The 20,360-nt window shown below is 33.7% G+C and overlaps 1 protein-coding gene across 1 annotated transcript in view; it reads left to right on the forward strand.

The window, feature by feature from the left end:
* The window catches only part of VWC2L (von Willebrand factor C domain containing 2 like), a 162,654-nt gene that overhangs the window by 1,789 nt on the left and 140,505 nt on the right, over window positions 1–20,360 (forward strand). Inside the window, exon 2 of the mRNA XM_045481135.1 lies at window positions 1,240–1,709. Coding sequence (XP_045337091.1) covers window positions 1,320–1,709 — 390 coding nt within the window. The 5' untranslated portion in view covers window positions 1,240–1,319. The remainder of the gene's footprint in view (window positions 1–1,239; window positions 1,710–20,360) is intronic.

Consider the following 20,360-nt stretch of genomic DNA (forward strand, 5'->3'; position numbering starts at 1 on the left):
GTCCTATATACAATATTAGCAATATTGGCATAAAGCCAATAGAATTTAAATAGACAAGTGAACTATCTAACAACACTTTATTAAATTTATTACTCTTTAAAGTCACAGTTTCCCCAGAGCCTTTGTATGAGTTAGTCACTCTAAACATTTAAATAGGAGCCCATTACCAACACTGCACACCAAGCACTAAGTGAAGTTTACATGAGTCAATGTCACTAAATTAATTAGTTATACTTTCTGTGAATGGCAACAACTCATTATTATTTTAAGGAATTTCAATGAACAGTTTTATATTGGCATTTTTGTGCAAATTGCCTAAATCAAATATGTTTGAGATATCAAAAGAGGGGTATATTTTCAAGACTATGTGAATGGTATATATTTTATATTGAAGTAATTAATTCAAGTAGTATTCCATGAATAATAGACTCAAATTCCTGTTAAAAAAAAAATCATAAGTACATCATTCCTGCCCACTAGGAGCTTACTTCCTGAGTAAAATAAAATTGTGGACAATACAAATACATTTATCTTTAGCAAATCCTTTTCAATACATGGAGTTGTAGTGTACTATTTACTATTTACATTTTTCTTTCCCTTATTCACTATGGAATAGTTGCACTATTTTTTCTTCTAAGCTATGTTTTAAAATCCAGATTTATGTTCTCTGAAATGAATATCCCATTTGAGATCATTGTTGTTCTCCAATTATGGGTGTCAAGTAGGAAGGCCTTTATACTAGCTCATCTCAATTGTAATTTGTATTCAACTATTGGTCTCTTCCCTTTCTTTTAGAAGTAGAAGTTTTCTCACTAATCTCTTAGTTTTTATACAGATAATTGTAGCATATATTCTATCACTGACTAATCCATTTCAAAGAATAATAGAGAATGTGAATTAAGACATTCTTGAGCCATTTTTAACTACTTGTAATCACCTTTTGAGGCTCAGTAAACCACTTCTTACAATTTAAACATAGCCAGATCTTTGAAATTAAGAAGGCAAATTAAAGCCTAAGGTTCCTACGTGAAATGATGGACAAATTTTAATGCTTATATTGCCAAGAATAAACTCACCAAACTTTATAATAAAGTGTAGATAGTTGCATGAACTCAGTCTATTTGAGGTCTTAGTATCTTTCAGATAGATTCCAAATAAAAAGGTTAAGAACATGGACTTACATAAATCCATATTCTCTCTATATTTGTCAAATTATTCTTTTCAAATATTTATTTTCAGCCTACCCCTCTTGTATTCCCATGGAAGGAGCTGAGTATATTTAATATTAGGAGCACATCCAGAAGCCTTTGAGGAGGGGGATGGCTCTTCATATTCATGAAGCTTGCATACTTCTGTTGGTCATCCTTGGATTAGTCACTTCTGCTGCCATCAGTCATGAAGACTATCCTGCTGATGAAGGTGACCAGACCTCCAGTAATGACAATCTGATCTTTGATGACTATCGAGGGAAAGGGTGTGTGGATGACAGCGGCTTTGTATACAAGTTGGGAGAACGATTTTTCCCAGGGCATTCCAACTGTCCATGTGTCTGTGCTCTGGATGGACCTGTTTGTGATCAGCCAGAATGCCCTAAAATTCACCCAAAGTGTACTAAAGTGGAACACAATGGATGCTGTCCTGAGTGCAAAGAAGTGAAAAACTTTTGTGAATATCATGGGAAAAATTACAAAATCTTGGAGGAATTTAAGGTATGAGTTACCCTCCATATTTATTGAGTACTAACTTTTCATACCACATACTTAGTAGATTACTACATTAAAGTTGGAAGAAATTATTTTTAAATCTCCCTTTAATTTACAATATGATTCCAGTTAGCCTAAGTACCACTGTGGTCCGCAAATAACCAAGTGGTTTGTTGATCAATATATAAGTTTTCACAATAATAACCTCTTCCTACAGAAGTATGGAGTATGCTTAATGGCATTTTTTGCCCTTAATCACTTCTTCTCTATTATTACAAAGTATGTTTTCTGAGGGAAATCATTTTGTTTGTATACTATGTGTTTAATGTTTAAATTTTGTAAAGTTGTGTGAGTGTGTGTGTGCGCGCGCACGTGTGTGTTGCTTGCGCATATGCGTGTGGTCTATTTGCCTGTTCTTGGAGCCATTTAACTATAGTCTAGAATTATATTTAGTGTGTGGAAATGCAAGTGCAAGTGAGATGCACTTCTGAGCTATGGTCTTTATATTACGAACATGCATTAGGACTACTTGTTGTAGAGTACCATTCGCATTGTGTTCTCTGCTCATTAGAGTTTTTGCTTGCAGGACCCCAAAGAGAACTGAATTTTAGTCCCTGTCAAAGGTAGTAAAAAAAAGACCATTTTTCAAGCCTCCATAGTATTTCACAGTCTTTATTTTATGCTTGTGTCATATTTTTAAGTAATTTGGAATTCATTTTTATCTCACTTTGAGTCTCTTTTCTCAAATGGCTAGTTTTAATTAGGATGTCCTATAAGCCAGATCTGAACCCTGAAGGTATAAATTAATATATCAAAATGTTCTCCTTAAATGTAATGGCAGTTTGTGCCTTGGAGTGTCTGTCATTCTGATGGCTTGATATGAAAGACTTTCATTTCATCTAACCAAGTTCTGTGAAAGGTGCTCAGAACCTTATAAGCAAAAGAAGATATAGCTACTTTTTAGTGTGACTGAGAGAAGAATGTTCAGTTTTTAGCACTAACCCAACTTCCTTTTCTACAACAGTCAAATTCTGGAAGAAGTCAATATGTGGATAAAAGGTTTAAACTGATCATGATCAGAGTATTCTGTGTATTGACATTTCATAGCATCCGGTCCATTCCAGGTTATGGGTTCAAGCTAGTTGTAATTTACCCAAGAATACCCAGTACTTTAACTAGATTCCTTATAGCATGAGAAGAAATTTAATAATGATTACATTCAACTTTCCTATACATAAATGTTATCCTAGACTTTTCTCTTTCACAGACAATACTTTGTTGTACAATATTGAGAAGTAAAAGACTGAGAGTCTAGTAAAATCATTATTTATAACAAACAATAGTTAACAGTATAGTACATTTATTAACAGCTTTATGGTCTCTAAAATATACATCTTGACATTAACTATTACGCTTTTAGAATAATTAAACTAAATGCAAGTAGTCAACACGATTTGATTCTATACATGGTTCTAGAATTGTATCACTCTTTTCTCACATGCATACTTATTGAGAGTAGAGTGCAAGGAGGCATTGTAGAATAGCCTAACCCAAGCAAAAAAAAGTACATTGAATAAAGTTTCTGAGATATATATAATTTTGTCATCAACATTTAATAAATAAGATAGATATTGACTGATTATTTGAATTTAGTCAACTCACCACTAAAGAGGCTACAGTTTTCCCTCTATTTATTAGACTTTTAAATTTACTATAAATGTAATACCTATTTTGCCATGTCAAACAATAAGAGATATATAAAGAAAAAGTTGACAATTACTTCACTCTAATTATATGTCCCTGCTATAGTCAATACACAGCCCTGATGTGCACAACTTTTCTACCTGATTCTCTATGCCCTAAGATTTTTAAATGTGATGAAAAAAAAAAAAAAGAATGAAAGAAAACAGTTGCCACTTTTCCACAAGGATTTAGAATTATAAGAGCTTTAGTGGTTATCTAGGGCAAGTTCGTAAGAATGAAAAACTAAGTCCAAGAAAGTTTGTTACTTGTCCAAAACTATCAGGTTATTTAACTTACTTCTCAATACTGCCATTCTAACAACCTCTCAGAGAACTTTGGCTCAGAACTCAGATAGATTCGGATTCAAATCCCAAATTTATCATCATGTAAGTCTTTGAAAGGACTCCTTAAGTTTTTGAGCTGCATTGGCCATAAAATGGCCATGATAATAACGTCTTTTCTTGGGAAGATATATTAGAATGAGTGAAAGAGATAATTTATGCAAAATTAGCAGCCTTATGATGATTGGTACACAACAGATATTGACTAAATACTTGTTTTCTTCCTTCTAAACTCTAATGTCCAGGGATTTACTCTAAGTTCACAGTTCTTCTATGTCTTCACCCACATTTTACAATGAAAGTTCAACCTTAAAAGTCACTGCATTGAAAGAAATCCAATACTTTTTATAAATGTTCTACTTATCTATGTGACCTATATATATCTAAGTAAATATCAGCGATCATATCATCTTGATTCTCTTCCAATTTAGCTTGCAAGAGACAAGTAACTAATTTCAAAAGATATATGGAACTTTCACATAATTATCTTGGCATGTTATTAAGAAGGCTTAATAGGAGATATTTTTACATATAATATATTCATCCAACAAACATTTATTAGGCTATTAGATATACAAGATACTGTAGACATACTTACATTGGAAAGTAAGATACCTATAAGGCAAAATCTCCACTCACAAGGAAGGTATGAACAATATGGAAAGAGAATGGAGGGGAAAATCAGTTTAAAGTAAAGTATGTGTTCCTGAAGCTCAACGCCAAGGCACTATGCTGGCAGAAGCATATAAATATGATATGATGTTTGGTCAAAGAAACTTTCTTTTTCTTCAGCATGGTCAAAGTTGAGCCTATTCTTAAGTAATTTAAAATTGATCAAGATAGATTAAAGTTCCAAAGAAGAAACTGCTTGAACTAGATCAGAGATTAGTGTGAAATCTGCAAAGAGAGGTGGGAGATGGGAATAACAGGAAGCTGGAAATTACTAGAATGCTATTACAATAAGAGAGAGGAAAATTTGTACTTGTTTTTTGGACAGAGGAAAGAGGAACTTGAATACCAGACAAAAATATTTAGATTCAGTCTAAAGAATAACAAGGGGTAAATGCAGGTTGTTGTACATAGAGATGACCCAGTTAAAAGTGTTTTTTAAGTAAGATTACCTTGTAGCCAAGTATAGAACTGAATAGAGGTGAAGAAAAATTAATGGCTAGGGAGGTGGGGCTGTTGCAGAAAACAGAGAATGAGATGAGCAACATGCATGTGGATAAAAACATTCAGGAAAGTCTTTAAGATAAAAATCTAAATTCCTAATATAGTCTCAATTCTACTCATTGATTTCTTCAAGTATCTCAAACTCTCAGTGATTTCTCTTCCTTGGGTGCTTGCAGTGCTGTCTTATACTTTTAACCTTTACACCCCTGTGTAAGTCCTACTAGGCTAATTCACAACCCCATTTAAATCTCATCTCAACTGGAAAACCCTCTCTGACTGTTCCATGCTGCATCCCTGGCTGGGTCTCACAACGTTCCTCTATGTTCCCACAGCATGCTGCACATACCATTATAAACAAGAACAGAAATCATAGCCAGATACTATCAATACCTCTGTGTGTCTTACAACTTATTTCATTTCATAATAACACTATGATGGTTAAAATTTAATTAGCACTGTTTTACAGATAAGAAAACTGAAGCACCAAAGTGTAAGGTATCTATCTTGTCCAACATCACACAGCTATAAAGTAGAACTAGGATTCACACCCAGGCAGCTTGGCTGCCTCAATCACCACTTCTACTGCCTCAATCACACTGCAATAATAGAATATTAAACCACCTGTCTCTCCCACTAGACAGTGAACTCTTTGAGGCTAGGGGACAGGGTTTTCTTCTGTTCCCAACGCCAGCAACCATGTGGACCATTCGGTGCGTTTTTGGTGAATTGACATAATAGGTCAGATCTTAATTAAACCCACAGAATAAAAAAGTTCAAGTTCCCTTAAAAATGCTTAGTTTCTTTTTGTTTGCATGTTGATCTCTTCATTCTAATTAAAGAAGCACTCAAAATTCAGATAAAGAGTGCTCTTTGGGTCCCTAAAGATGACACACATTGTTCATGTTCTATTTCCATCCTGCTTTTTCCTCCTCCTCACTACCCCTTCCTAACCAAGGCTCATCTTGGATTCCATCTCCATGCCAGTGTTACAATGACCACCGGGTTTTTTAGTTGCTCTGTCTCACTCTATACAGTTGCAAAACGTATGTCCCTACTTAATCTTTTCTGATTACTATATTCAAATGTAAATTGATCCACATGTGTCACCTGATAAGGATAATGTTATTTATAAAGAATTTTTTTCAACATTTACTGATGCAAGCTTTGAAAATGGATTTCTCTCTACTATTTTAGAAAACTCTAAAATTTCCAGCATTCTGGTAATATTGTATTAAGATAAAGGTCACTGTGTAGTAGGTTCTCTCATCTTTCTTTTATGTATATCCAGGCAAAGTGACACTGGAACCTACTTCTTAAGACATAAGGAGTATAAATAATAAATTACAATAGCGTTTCATAAAAAAAAAAAAAAGTTGATTGGAAACACAGACTCTATCAGCTTTGGCTCTGTGCTTAACTATGTCATGCTGAGTTTCCCAAAGGGAGAAATGATTTATTTTGCTCAGTATTTTTATAACTCCCATTCAGGAAGAATTAGCCTTTTTTGGATTTTTTTTTTTATTTTTTAGTACTTTAAAAACTTACACTGATTTAGTGTATATGTAGCTGCAAGAGATCTTACTTCAGCCTTTGCATAGCCAGCCTCATTTTAAAGTGATTTTCTGTAGGCAACACCCAGTGTCCCTAACTCAGGATCTGGATTTGCCCACCACATGCCTTCCTCTGTAGGCACTGGCCTCGGTGCTTCTCCCACTATGAACTGAAGGTAGTTGGTCAAGCAGCTGATTTTTATTTTTAAAGGACTTAGTGTGATTATTTTCTCATACTGCATATTTCATATATATGTTGTCGCTTTAAGAAAGCATGTTTTCAGGCTGGGATAAGCGGCCTAGTTTTTGCCCAAGATTTTGTATTTAATATTTAAATCTTGAAGAAAGCAGCAATGTGGACAGAAAAGTGATCACTTGGGGTATTGTGTCAAATCACCACACCTATAATGTCAATGCCAGGTAAGGTTTAGAATTGACTTGCCTTCAATGGGTATGTTCGTAGGAAGACAGGTTTTCCAGGTTTCTCATTAATCTGTGCCCCCCCCCCCATCATTAACATCCAATATGGTGGTACTAAATATGTAAAAGTGTTTGGATAGAAAGGATTTTTGAATTTAGGTCTGGGAGATTTATTTGATGTCAGTTTGTTTTAATATGGGTAAAGAATGGAAGGCAACACGTACTAGAAGCTAATGATCAAATATATGAAAAAAAAAAAAACAGGAGAAAATGGAAGCTATGAAGAAAGCTCAATTGAGAGACTGAGTTAACACTTTACAGAAACACAATTCTTTGCATCCTACCCACCCCCTGCCATTGTATCAATTTCTATGAAAGGCACAGAAACTAAGATTTCTGCACTAAGTAATGGGGTACAAAATACATCTGTCCAGAGGTGTGAGGGTTGCAGTTATTTTAATAACTGAAATAGGTAGATTTTGAAAATATGAGTGGGATTTTAAAAGATTCTTTCCAAAAGATTAACTATTAAATGGTTAATGGAGTTACCAGGGGCATTTGTACGATTCCACCAAAAAAGGTCCTAGAAAACATCGTAATTTCATACAACAAAGATAATTGAGGATCTTTGTTGAGAAGTTGAGAAGACTAACTCCTAAACCTGCTGACTGTAAAATACAGTTTGTTTTGCAGAGCATGTTGGCAGGTTTTAATGTTAAAATTGCCGTTAAGTAAATTCAGGAATGGCTTAGCCTTTCAAGTTACTACAAAATATCAAAAATTAAGTAATGCTAATCAGTAATGCCTATTGCTCATCTGAGTGTCAGCCCCAGCATGCAGAACAGACTCAAAGTGGGTATTCTCCATGGGGAATTCCCATCTTTGTAAGCAAATGTGGGAGCTCTACTTAATTTGTTCAAATCTCTGACCAAATTCAAAGATTAGAAGTTAATTTTGTTAAAATTTAAATTTATAAAATTCCTCTCACCCTTTCTCATTTTTTTTACACTGTGCTCACTTGGCATTTTTAGTTCTATAGAACTTCCCTAAATGGGAGTAGATCAGATTTTTAAAACCATTTTATTTTTTCAAAAGCTTGTGATAATTGGGAATGATCCTTTTCTTTGAACACATTTAACATGAGGGAGTACAATGGTAAGATTATATGGCTTCCAAGTTAACCCGTGGATGGGGTAAAATAATCTGTTTCCAGTCAGCAAAAGTCTCTTGCTTTAAATTTTAAGGGAATTAATGGTCAGCTAGCCCTTTGGATAGCTGTATGTAAGAATAGTTTTTCATGCTCACCCACTGATATTTATTGCTGTCCTTCATATTACAAGATGCTGCTGTTAATGGTGATAACTGTGTGATAAGTATGACTACAGAGATTTGTGACTGGGCTTCTGTGCCCTGTGCACAGGGGGTGATCGGTGTTTGATTTGCAGTCACATCCGAGATTTGCGGAGCTTGTCACTGTTAGTGATTACCCCAGACTTGAGGTCAGCCATCAGCTGTTTACAGACATCACTGCCCGTTCCTTACTCTCTAATAGTGTGAGAAAATGAAACTGAAAAGAGAGACCTGGTAGTCTCCCTTTCAGACTTTCACTCCAATTGTACATGATTTTGGAAATGTTCAAAATTTGTCCATTTTTAATGGTGGTTTTACTCACTGTGAAATATGTAATCTGTCAATGGTATGACATCAGCAAGGATAATTTTTTCTGTTATTTTACATCTTATTTCATAGCTCAGGTCTCATATTTTATGCAAATTATGTAGATACTCTAATACATACCATCGCAATAGAAATCGTTCCATACATGCATTGATTTGTGGCATGTGTGTGTGTGTGTGTGTGTTTACGTGTGTGTGTGTGAAAGAAATTTGAGGGACCAGAAATGTTCTTTCTTTAAGAAAATCTTACTTTAAGATTAGGTAAATCCTTTTTTCTACTCCTCCTTATTCTCCCTGACCATATTTTTGCTTAGTTTTGTTTTCCTACAGCTTGATTTATACATCAGGCAGTGTGTTTTATGAAGGACAGCACAAGAAAAACTTACTGGTTTATTTTTTTAGTTGTATTTTGCCAAGCTTTCCAGGAAGAGCTTGAAACAAATAACTAAGAGACAGTTTGAAGTGATCAGTAGGTTGGCTTATCCAGAGCATCTTTCTCAAAAGTGGCCATTATTAATTGGGGACTGGCTTATTTTAGAGTCTGTACTTTGGACTTTATCATCACTGCTGATTAGCATCAGTAATTTCACTCCAACACACCTCCATTGTCAATTCCCTTGACTCTAGCCTGCTGTATAGAATATATCACAATAAAGCTTTCTTTGAAAGGATTTAATGACACTATGAAAAGAGTGAATAAAGTACTAAAGTAACAAGAAATATCATTCATCCCCTAAAAGAGTTTTCAGATATTATTTTATGCCTGTATAAAGCTGTCTAAAGTGGAAAAAAGTCCAATGAACACAACTTTTAATTTTCCCCCCATTATGTATGTGACCATAAACAAAACCCAAATAATTTTAATTGTTATAACTAACTATAGGGTAGATGCAATAATGTCATCATATACATCTTATGAAAAATTAAATGTATTGGGAACTTGAAAATTATAGTATTACATATCAATTTTTAATTAACAATTCTACCTGCTTATAGATTTTTTTGTGTTTTTTTTTAATTAAACATTACTTGTTTGGTACTTTTCAATCCTTTTAATATTGACCTTTGACTACCATTGTTACTTCTTGGTATGAGACTAGCTTTCTAGTATATGAGTTTGTGTACATTCTCCTATTTATAAAGGCAATCATTATGTTTTGGGGTTTTTTTTGTAGCGAAGATCCTTCCTACTTTTAAGAGTTGATTATAGATTTTTTTTTTTAATTTTTTTTTAACGTTTTTTATTTATTTTTGAGACAGAGAGAGACAGAGCATGAACGGGGGAGGGGCAGAGAGAGAGGGAGACACAGAATCGGAAACAGGCTCCAGGCTCTGAGCCATCAGCCCAGAGCCCGACGCGGGGCTCGAACTCACGGACCGCGAGATCGTGACCTGGCTGAAGTCGGACGCTTAACCGACTGCGCCACCCAGGCGCCCCTGATTATAGAATTTTTGATCTAAAAAAGAACTTTGAAATTATTTTGCTTAACTTCCTTATTTTACAGATGATAAAACAAAGGACAACTGAAACTTACTGAAAAGACCATAATGACATAGCTCATTATTTGCAAAGGCAATATTAATACGTTGCTTTCCTGTGGTCTTTTTTCTACATTTTACTATGTTCAGGTTTAACAAGAAAACATCACTCATTTGCATCTTCCTTTCCAATAAATGTGTTGGATGCAAAGATTTATTTCAGCTAATTGTCTATAGAAATGTGGTATCAGGACCTATCACCATGACAACTCAGAGTTACCAGTAGACAAGAACAATAAAATATTGGCATATCTAAAATCAGTCTTTGACATAGATAGAATACAATTTGTAAAAGAAATCTAAGTTTGCAAAGGCTCTGATAAAAGGGGACCCCCGTTAAAAATGAAAAATTCTATAATTAAACCAAATAATATAGGCCAAATTAAAATAAAATCCCATCAGATTAACAGTGCCTGTTTATTTTCATGGATACTACTTTATACTAGGAAGTAACAAAGGAACTAAACTAGCTGTTCTTGCCATGTATTTAGTGATTTTAGGAACTGAGGACTCATGTTCTCGATTTTCTCACTCTGCAAGCACCTGCCTTTCATATGAGACACTATGAGACAGGAATGGAATGTGAAAATGGATGAGGTATGCAAAACTCTCTAGTTCCATGGCATTAGAACAAAGAAATATTCGTAGACTGATGTATGCTCAGTATCATCTCAGGAAGGAATGTTGCAAAAATTCAGATTCCTTGACCTTTCCCTCTCTGATTTGGGTTGAAATTATTTACATTTATGTTTTTCTAAAGCTTCCCAGGTAATTCTAATGATCAGCTAGATTTGGGAATCACTGTAATGATGTATGTAGCCTCTTCCAGACTCTTTTCTAGGAAACACAAGCAATGTGTGAGATTCTCAGTAAGGATTTCTGATTTTTTTTCATGGGCAAGTAAATCTGAGAAATGATTTATCCTTTAACAGTTCTTAGAAATGTGAAGTGTATATTAGTGTATTGACACTGCTTGAGCATTTTAAAAGGTTTGAGAGCCAGTATGTATTATTCAACAGCGATGAGCTTGACAGGGAGGTGAAAACTGGATTTTAGAGTAGGTTCCACCCCTTAGCAGCCAAGTGACTTAGGTGTATTACTCTACCTCCGTAATAGTAGAAACTACTTGGCATACAATAAGGGATTCATAAAGGCTACTTGACATTTTTATTACTATTACCAATAAACTATATTAAATATAGGATTTTATAAATTTATGTGACAGAAGAATACTTTTTTTTCTCAGAACATCTATTAACATCTTAAAGTTCATAAGAGTTCAAAGAAACACAGTTTAAGAAATACTTTACTAATGATTCACGATACCCTAATTTCTTTATTTGACTCTTATGGGCAGTTAATGATAAAAGTCTATATGTCTCAGCTCTTCCTTTATTTTCTGGGTTTTTTTTAAGTTTCCAACATTGACATTAACATGATTGTTTATAGCAATTAATTTGTGCTGTATAAAACAATTTAATTGACAAAATTACCTCTCCTTCTTCATCATAATAATGCCAGCTACATATAACCAAAAATCTAAGTGATTGACACCATATAATCCATGAGCCACATCCAACTTACCACCTGCTTTTGTAGACTTTTATCATAAATCAGCTATGATTATTCAGCTATGATTATGTATTGTCTGTGGTGGCTTTTAAGCTGTAGTGAAGAGTTGAGTAGTTGCCCCAGAGACCATATGACTCACATAGGTCAAAAATATTTACTATCTGGTCTCCTACAGAAATGCCAACCCCTGATCTATGATAAAATTAGTCTTCCCTTTTACTTCCCTCAAATTGTGTTGTCATCAAATCTTTCCAATCTTTATTCTTTGAAGGTTAAACATTTTGGATACTGATAGATATAGGTCCAACGTCACTTATAGGTGGTCTCAGGTATCTCTTTTCACATATGTAACGTTAAAAAAGCATTTAGATTTGCCTATTATAATTGCTGTTATACATACTTGGCAACAATATTAAGTCATATATCTCTGCACACTTGCCTTCAAGCAGTACAGCTTTGTTGTTTGCATTGATGAATAATAATTTAATAACTTTCCACTTACTGAGAATTCTCAGATGAAACAGATAAGCAAAGATGATACAAATTTCCATTATTTTGATCTCCCTCATGTTCTCCTTTGATACTGTGACAAGTAGGTATTTTTAATTTAATGTAATATAATAAATATACTTCCTGTGATATTAATAAAAGAAAATATGTATATTATCTTTTTAGGTATTCAGTTCATTATTATATCTTTTCAATTCAACTCACATAACGCATTGTTTGATTTCATTAAGTATTCTAAATATCATCTACATGTGAAGAAGTGGTAGGTTTTGTAGAGTTGTACCAAAATGTGTAAGACATAAATCTGACCCTCAAAATTCTCCTAGTCTATCAAAGGGAATAATACAGATACAACTAATAGCAGGTGGCCTGTGACGACTGTACTAGAAATTCATACGAAGAAAGGAGGAATTTAGTCTGGAAGGCTTAAGAGTAGGGATTTCAGCACACTGAAAGTATTTTAGACAAAAATTGGGACACCGGCAAAAGTAAGTACAAAGCACATTCAGAGACAAATGACTCAACCCAAGTGGCCAGAGCATAAACTGTAGAGGAGCAAAACATAAAAGAGTGAGAAAGGAACACAGGTCCAGCTCATGATGTGAACGTCAGGCCATAGAGCTTTGGCCAAAGCCTGGGTTGAGCAGGGAGCCACAAAGGGACTCCAATGAAGAAGCGACACAACCAGATCTGTGTCCAAGGCAAAACAAATAATAGTTGACAATTTTATAAAATATTTGCACGTGTGATCCCTCAAGAGTTATTTCATTCCAAGATATTTTTATTCTTATTTTATGAGAAAGAAGGATTTCTGACTAATTCTAGTGCTCTTCTCATTATACCTGACCAGCTGCCACAAGTTCACTAAGGATGCTTTTCAAGACATGGTAGAGATGGCTTCATTTTCATGCGAGTGTCTACACGCCCTATATTCTCCAATAGGTGTTCAACTATAATGCTGAAATATTTCATATTTCACTGTGAAGAAAATGTATACATGCTAGGATGAGGAAAATTCTTACCCTGCTTCATGTTTTAGAGGGCTCAATTTCTTTCATTTTAAAAACTCCCATTGCCATGAAGAAGTGTGAGTCTAAGGCACCTTCCAGTCCATTAATAAATAATAACACCTGCATTCTGAATGCAGTGAGAACCACCCAAGAATATTTTTGCAAATTTAGAGGGTTTTTCTAAATTTTTACATCTGTGAAATACAAATTTAAAAACAACAACAACAAACCATGGACTTCGATAATGATTTTGCCGTCTTGGAAATACCATAGTTACTACAAAAACTTCCAGTGGTTACCAAATTAAGTCATTTTTCTTTATAGTGAGAGAACAGCCACAGCTCTCTGGAACTCCACATATTTTCACCATATATTAGTTTTATTTCCCCTTCCTAAATGTGACAGGGAAAAAAAATTAAATGTATTCAGCCTAACTTTAATTTTTCCCCAACATTAAAAATAAAATCCTACTAAAATAGCAAACCTTTGACTGCTGAGATTTAGAAAGCTTCATTAGGGAGAAAAAGGACAATCATAGAGAATTTTCCTTTAGTTAATGAGACCCTAGGATATTCACACTGAAGCTAGAACATACCTAAATCAAGATTCAAAACAAGGTGAGCTAAAGTTACCCTGTTAAAAATCTGTTTGGACCAAGAATCTGATTAAATATTGGAGTTTCATCTCAGTAAACAAGAACCTAATTAACTATTTAAAAATGTTTCCCAATGTCATCCTCATCTAACCACAGTATGAGTACATACATTGCTACATTTTAGAGATGCAACCCAAATTGCTTTTAAAACTCTAAAAGATATATTCCTTACAAATTCAATATTTCAAATACCTTATAATTGAAATAACCATGTCATAATTTAATAAAAACAATTTATGATCAATATATTTCCTTGATAAATACATGGCCATTGAAAATGGATGGAGAGAAATATAAATACATACATACATACATACATACAAACACTGGTCACACTGAAAGCCATAACAATGAGGGTCTTTTAAACAAGGCTACATAGTTTGCATATTATATCATTTCCTTTCATTCTCCTAAGAATCCAGTGATGCAATTTGAGCCCTGTTAATATTATGTTATTATTACCTCCACCTTACAAATGAGAAAACCCAGTTTCAAGTAATTTAAGATAAATCAACACTCTTTGATGGCAGGAGGTGAGTTCCAAGTGTGCTCATTCCACAGGGTCATATGGCCGAACTGCACTAGGCATTAGTACTAGCTATTGTTATACACAGTTTCAAAACTGACGGTTTTTGCTGCACCCTGCATAACTAATACACACTAACCAATACACACTAAAGTCAAAGGTTTATCAAGAAATTAGTCAAGACTTTTTAAATTAAAATATACTTTCATATTATTGCCCATAAGCCATCTCAACATATTTTTGTGGAATGAGGTAGGCTATGAATTAAGCATCAAATAATGAAGTAGAACATTGAGAAGGAAATTGCTGTTTGGACTTAAAATTGGAAACTAATATATTTTATTATTAGCAGTTATAAAGTACTTCACTGTATTAATTTTCAATTACTGCCTTTTCATAATATGTAAAAGTATAATGTTGCCAACAAATGGAAAGGCAACAAAAGACTTCAACTTTTAGTATACTTTTGCCCAGAGAAATTCTGAGACAGTGGCAAAGAGAGACTTCTGAACTAAGTCTGATTGGTACTCCCAATACAAATGGAATTGGTTGTTCTAGGCCTAATATTTTCACATCCTACACCCTGAAAAGCCCTGAGTTCAGTGACAACCATGCAAAACACCTCCTTTCAATGTTTCTCATAGAACAGGCCTCGTCTTATGTGTTTCTTAACACGATTCTTTCAGGTTGTAGAATTCTAACGGTAATGTATTCTCCCCCACGCACACATGGCCCTGTTTTAATGCTAGTGTAGATGACTGGATTTTAACTGATATCAACAATCTGTTCTTTTTAGTGTCGACAGGAAAGTTTTGAAGCTATACAGTTGTTCATTTTTTTTCCTATTGCATAAATAGGTGATAAGTGGAGAATCCTTACCATGGAGACATACGGGCTGTAGTCAAAATATTCTGTTCATCGTCAAGGGTCTTTAATGTATCAAAGCCAAAAGTCAATCCAGCTTATCAGTGAAGGACTAAAGGCTGTTGCTTTTCTAGGCTATTTCACAAGGATAGGTGTGACACTTTATCAAAATCTTTACTTCACTGTGAATCTTCTAGCCTTCGTCTATATCTTTGGGTTCTCCTTTGAAGACTGTAGAGGCAGCTAACACATTCTTTCTTTTTTTCTTAAATATACACTGTTATTTCCTTAATAAGTATACTTTGCCTATTTAAAAAATACATCGGTGATTGTAACTCAAGAAAGATATTTTTGTTTACATTCTCTTTCTCTACAGTTTATTTTCCTGTGTGCTATTCTTCTTATTTCAGAAAAAGCTGTGTTTTATTGTCATGAAATTCCTTGAAAATATTCAGAAGAAAAATATTGGTTCTATATACCATCAGCTTATTATAATAGGTAGTATGTAACTACAGACTTGCCTGCTCTTAAAAATAAGCCAAAATACATTTAAATAAATTTTTAGGAAAAATTTTTTTTCAAAGAAAAAAAATCATTAATATAATGCCACTGTTGTGTTGCAAATATAACGGTAAGTTTTTTTTTTTAATTTTTTGATGCTTTATTTACTTTTGAGAGAAAGACAGACTGCTAGCGGGGAGGGGCAGAGAGAGAGGGAGACACAGAATCCGAAGGAGGCTTCAGGTTTTTAGCTATCAGCTCAGAGCCCCACATGGGGCTTGAACTCATGAACCGCAAGATCATGACCCAAGCTGAAGTCAGACACTTAACTGGTTGAACCACCCAGGTGTCCCTATAATGGTAAATTTTAAGACCGAGTGAACATTTTTTATACTTGATAAATAATAACTTTAGATTGGATATTTCATCAACTTCTTTGCAATATTATTGTGTTTTACATTAGGGTCAGAATAAATAGAAATAAAAATAGAAAGATTAACTCCAATAATTCTATCCTCCTTATAATAGGTCCATAGGACCTTATAATAGGTCCATCAGTTATTTTTATGAAAAATAATTTGTTTTACAAAATCAAAACTTATTTCTATAGATATCTTATTTCTTTTTCTAGACTGTCATTTATTAAGGACAGGCTAGATATATAGCTCATCTTGGTATACTTTATATACCTTATCTTATATATGCTATGCATTTAATAGATATACTCAATAAATAATTTTTAAATTCATATATCTTATTTCTGATTTTTAGTTTATTGCTTACATAGTATATTATATCTACATGGGCAAAGCTGTGTGTACTCCTTACAATAACCTGGCTAAAATGTTTGTTTTCAACAAATATAAAGTGGTTTTTGATAGACAACTGAATAATAATATTCCATAATGTATTATCAAAGTACCAACTTCTCAGACAAAGCCAGAACAGCTATTATTTAACTTGTTGCTCAAATGATAACATCATACACATTTGCTGACAAACTGAGGTTATTAGAAAACTCTATGCATCCAGTTTTCTGTTTACTTCAGTAGTATTAAATTCTTAAAGAAATTCCAGCTCTATATTCATAATTTGGTAAGGCTTACAACCTCAGTGTTTCAAATGTGCTCCAATCAATAGGGCAGATCACTGAAGAAATCACTACAGTCCCATTTGATGCAGGACACTGAGGAGCATTTTAATCACTGGTGCAATGGGTTTTCTTTCAGAGGATTGTGAATTTTGTTTAAAATCCATTGGCTATATTGATTATTAGGTGACATCTGCTGCATGCAAATTACTGGCTACAGTAGTGGCAATGGATGCTAAATACTCTTGTACTCTGTAATTTAATGTATATTTTAATGAAGTGAACAGTGAGATTCCTGACAGGCATCAGCAACTTTGAAATAGTATTCCAAATTTCTCATACAGTTTGAAAGTAATGAGATTTGTTCCATAAAGTGATAAAATTTATGCCATAAATTATCTCTAAAAGAAGAGTGCTTCTTAAAGCAGTATCTTTTCCTTGGTGGAGATCAAATTTTAAATTGTTGTTTAATGGGAAGTTTTTAGAAGAGCAATCTGAGCTATATTCTCTCTGATAATTTTTTGCCAATATTATCAAATAAATGGAGTACCATATGGTATGAAAAGCCTAATATCACTTGGTCAGAAGGAAAGCCATTGATCTAACAGTGTGCTAAAACTTGGCAGTAGAATACTGTATTCATTCACCACTTCAGCCTTCAACAATTCATGGAAGGCTTTCTAGGAATCAAGCTTTGTTCCTTTGTTTGTGTTTTGTTGGACTTTGTAATCTAAGTCATCCCTTAGGAAAATGGACTTGTTTAAAATCAGGATTGTTGTATTTTTTCCCTGAAAAATAGTTTATATTATCCTAAAATCATTTTGTCTCAAAGGCAACCATTAAACTTAACACACATTATAAAATGAGACTATTTTTTTCACAGACTCCTGAGGAATTCCTCTGTTTGTATTCTTACCCTAAATTTAGTTATCATGGTATTTGCTAGTGCAATAAGTCTATAATTATCTACTGTGAGAGTCTAGTCAATGGAGTGCTTGAAGGTTGATTTAACTTGTGATCCACATGGTGGGTAATGTGAATTTCAAATTGCCTTTAAAAAGTAAGTTTATGTTCATTGTCATAATATTGTAACCCAGATACTCATTTGATGACTCATAGTCAGGAACCTTTCCCCACAAAGTGCCCTTTATAATATTTAAATAAAATGCAAGTATGTTATCGAATCAGAATCCTATCCATGAATGATTAACATAGATGAAGCTGCCCAAGAAGTATGGCTTTACAAATAAGAAAACATAGGTTATGCATAAATGACTTGTATATGTTAACAAATATTTGTTAAGTATCTATCATGTGCTAAGATATCTTCTTGGTGCTGAGTATAGCAATGAACAATATACTATAAGAAGCTTATAATGATAGGGAAGGCAGATAAAAATAAATAAACGTATACTCAAACCAGTAAGATAATCTCATGCACTGATGAGAGTTCTGAATAAGCAGTGTGATGGAGAAGGATGATGGAAAGATATCAGGGAAGAGCTCCTTGGAAAAAGGGCATTTGAGTTGATGTCTAAATGCTAAGACATCAGGGAAGGAAAACAGGTTTGTTGCTTTTCATTTTTTCTTTTCCTTTCCCTGAGTGATTTATGATGGTCATTTTAATGGTTCACAATTAGTCTTTATCTAGAGACTTCTAACAACAATTTTTCTTCAATATGTTTCTGACATGATTAATTCTATTGGTTCACACATCCTCCCTCTGACCTGCAACAAACCAAGTTCTATAAAACTTCACTGCAACCACCTCTGTAATCAGATTCCACTTTGAACAAGAAAAATAACCTAAATATTCTTTTAAATCTAGTCTTATGCTATCGTTCAACTTTACACTTTTTCAGAAAACCATCAATAAGTTTGCAAGTGAATAAAATAATAATATTATAATTTGTCTTATACATTTAACGTGCTTCGCAGTAACTCTGTGAAATTGGTAATACTGTTATTCCCATTTTATAGATTAAGAAACTAAGGCACAGAAAGTTTATCTAATTTTCTAAAGATTCACAGCCAGTGATAAAGCATCAGAGACCAGAAGTACTAAGTACTAAGGCTATAGAGAAGTGTCTTCTAACCATGATATCACAGCCATCCAAACAAAGCCAACTAAAGGAAATATTGTTTTTCTAATTTTCCAAATGCAGAGTTTCCAACTTGTAAGAAAACTATTGTAAACTTCATCAAATTAAAATAGTAAACTGAACACTGCTATGCCCTTGTCACTTTGAGGATTGAATTTGGGTAACAAATCTGGTAGGTTGTGACTATTTCCTCATGGGAGCTCTACAAACAATTCCAGTAACAGCCTCCACATAAATAATGATGCCACAAGGTACGGTGATATAAACCAAACATCCAGACTTTCCTCAGATATGGAAAGTAAGCCAGTGTACTCAGAATACAAAATAAATGTGCATTTTCTACAAACATTTTGAAAATTCTATGCAACCAGTCTGTATTAACATGTTCTCATAATCCTACGTTGACTCTTAGTGATGACTTACTTCACTTCCAAATTTTCACAGAGAGCATATTTGACAATTTTTCTGGAGTTACTCAATTATTCTAGTAAGCTAAGTTACTAGTTTTCAGGCTACTTTCTCTATTTCAAAAAATCATGGAGCATTCTACTATTCTCAGGGTTCTGGCACATCCCTTTCAATTTTCTAAGAATTCTCAAAAACCACAGACAATGGCATTGGGATTTTAGCTTCAAGGTCTTCAAAAGTTAACCATTGAAAAAACTGATGTGTATTGTCATATTTCCATTCTCTAATACCAAGGAGAAAAATTTGGATTCCAATTACCTAAATCAATTTTTTTAAATCCCCTTTTATTCTATTAATCAGAAAATAAATAAATATATGTATCTAGTAGGAAACCCCGTTGAATTTGGGGGCAGCTGGGACAGCATTTGGATTTGCCATGCAAATATATTCAGTGATAACAGAAAGTACAGATAAAATGCATGTTTCTACTTAAACAGAGTCCACATTAGATATTCAAAAACCCTAAGCAGGAGGTGTACAGATTCATAACAGACGTAAAATTATCAGATTATCTAATACATGCATTAATACATTTGGCTTCTAATCTTAATTTTAATTAAAATTTATGTAAAGGTATATATAGTGAATGTTACTTTATTTTCCAAAGCTTTCACAGAAATGACATGTTCTGTGAGATTTCTTAGAAAAAGATTTTTCTTGTATAAAATTTTAGGATGGTGTCATTTAATCACGTTACTTACCAAATCTCTAGCTGACAAAAGTCACTAGTTGTAATTTCACATGTTCTTCTAAAAAAAAGTGAGTAAGAATAATTTTATTCCAAGTACTTACTCTGTTCCTGTGTTCCTCTGTTCCTCTAAGCATAGCTTTATTGTTTAATCTTTGGTTTTACAGGGACATTTTCAGATTTAATCTATAGTTTTCACATTGAAGAGCCTGATAAAAGGAAATTCGCA

Source organism: Leopardus geoffroyi, chromosome C1, assembly GCF_018350155.1.
Source record: "Leopardus geoffroyi isolate Oge1 chromosome C1, O.geoffroyi_Oge1_pat1.0, whole genome shotgun sequence".
NCBI classification, from domain to species: Eukaryota; Metazoa; Chordata; class Mammalia; order Carnivora; family Felidae; genus Leopardus; species Leopardus geoffroyi.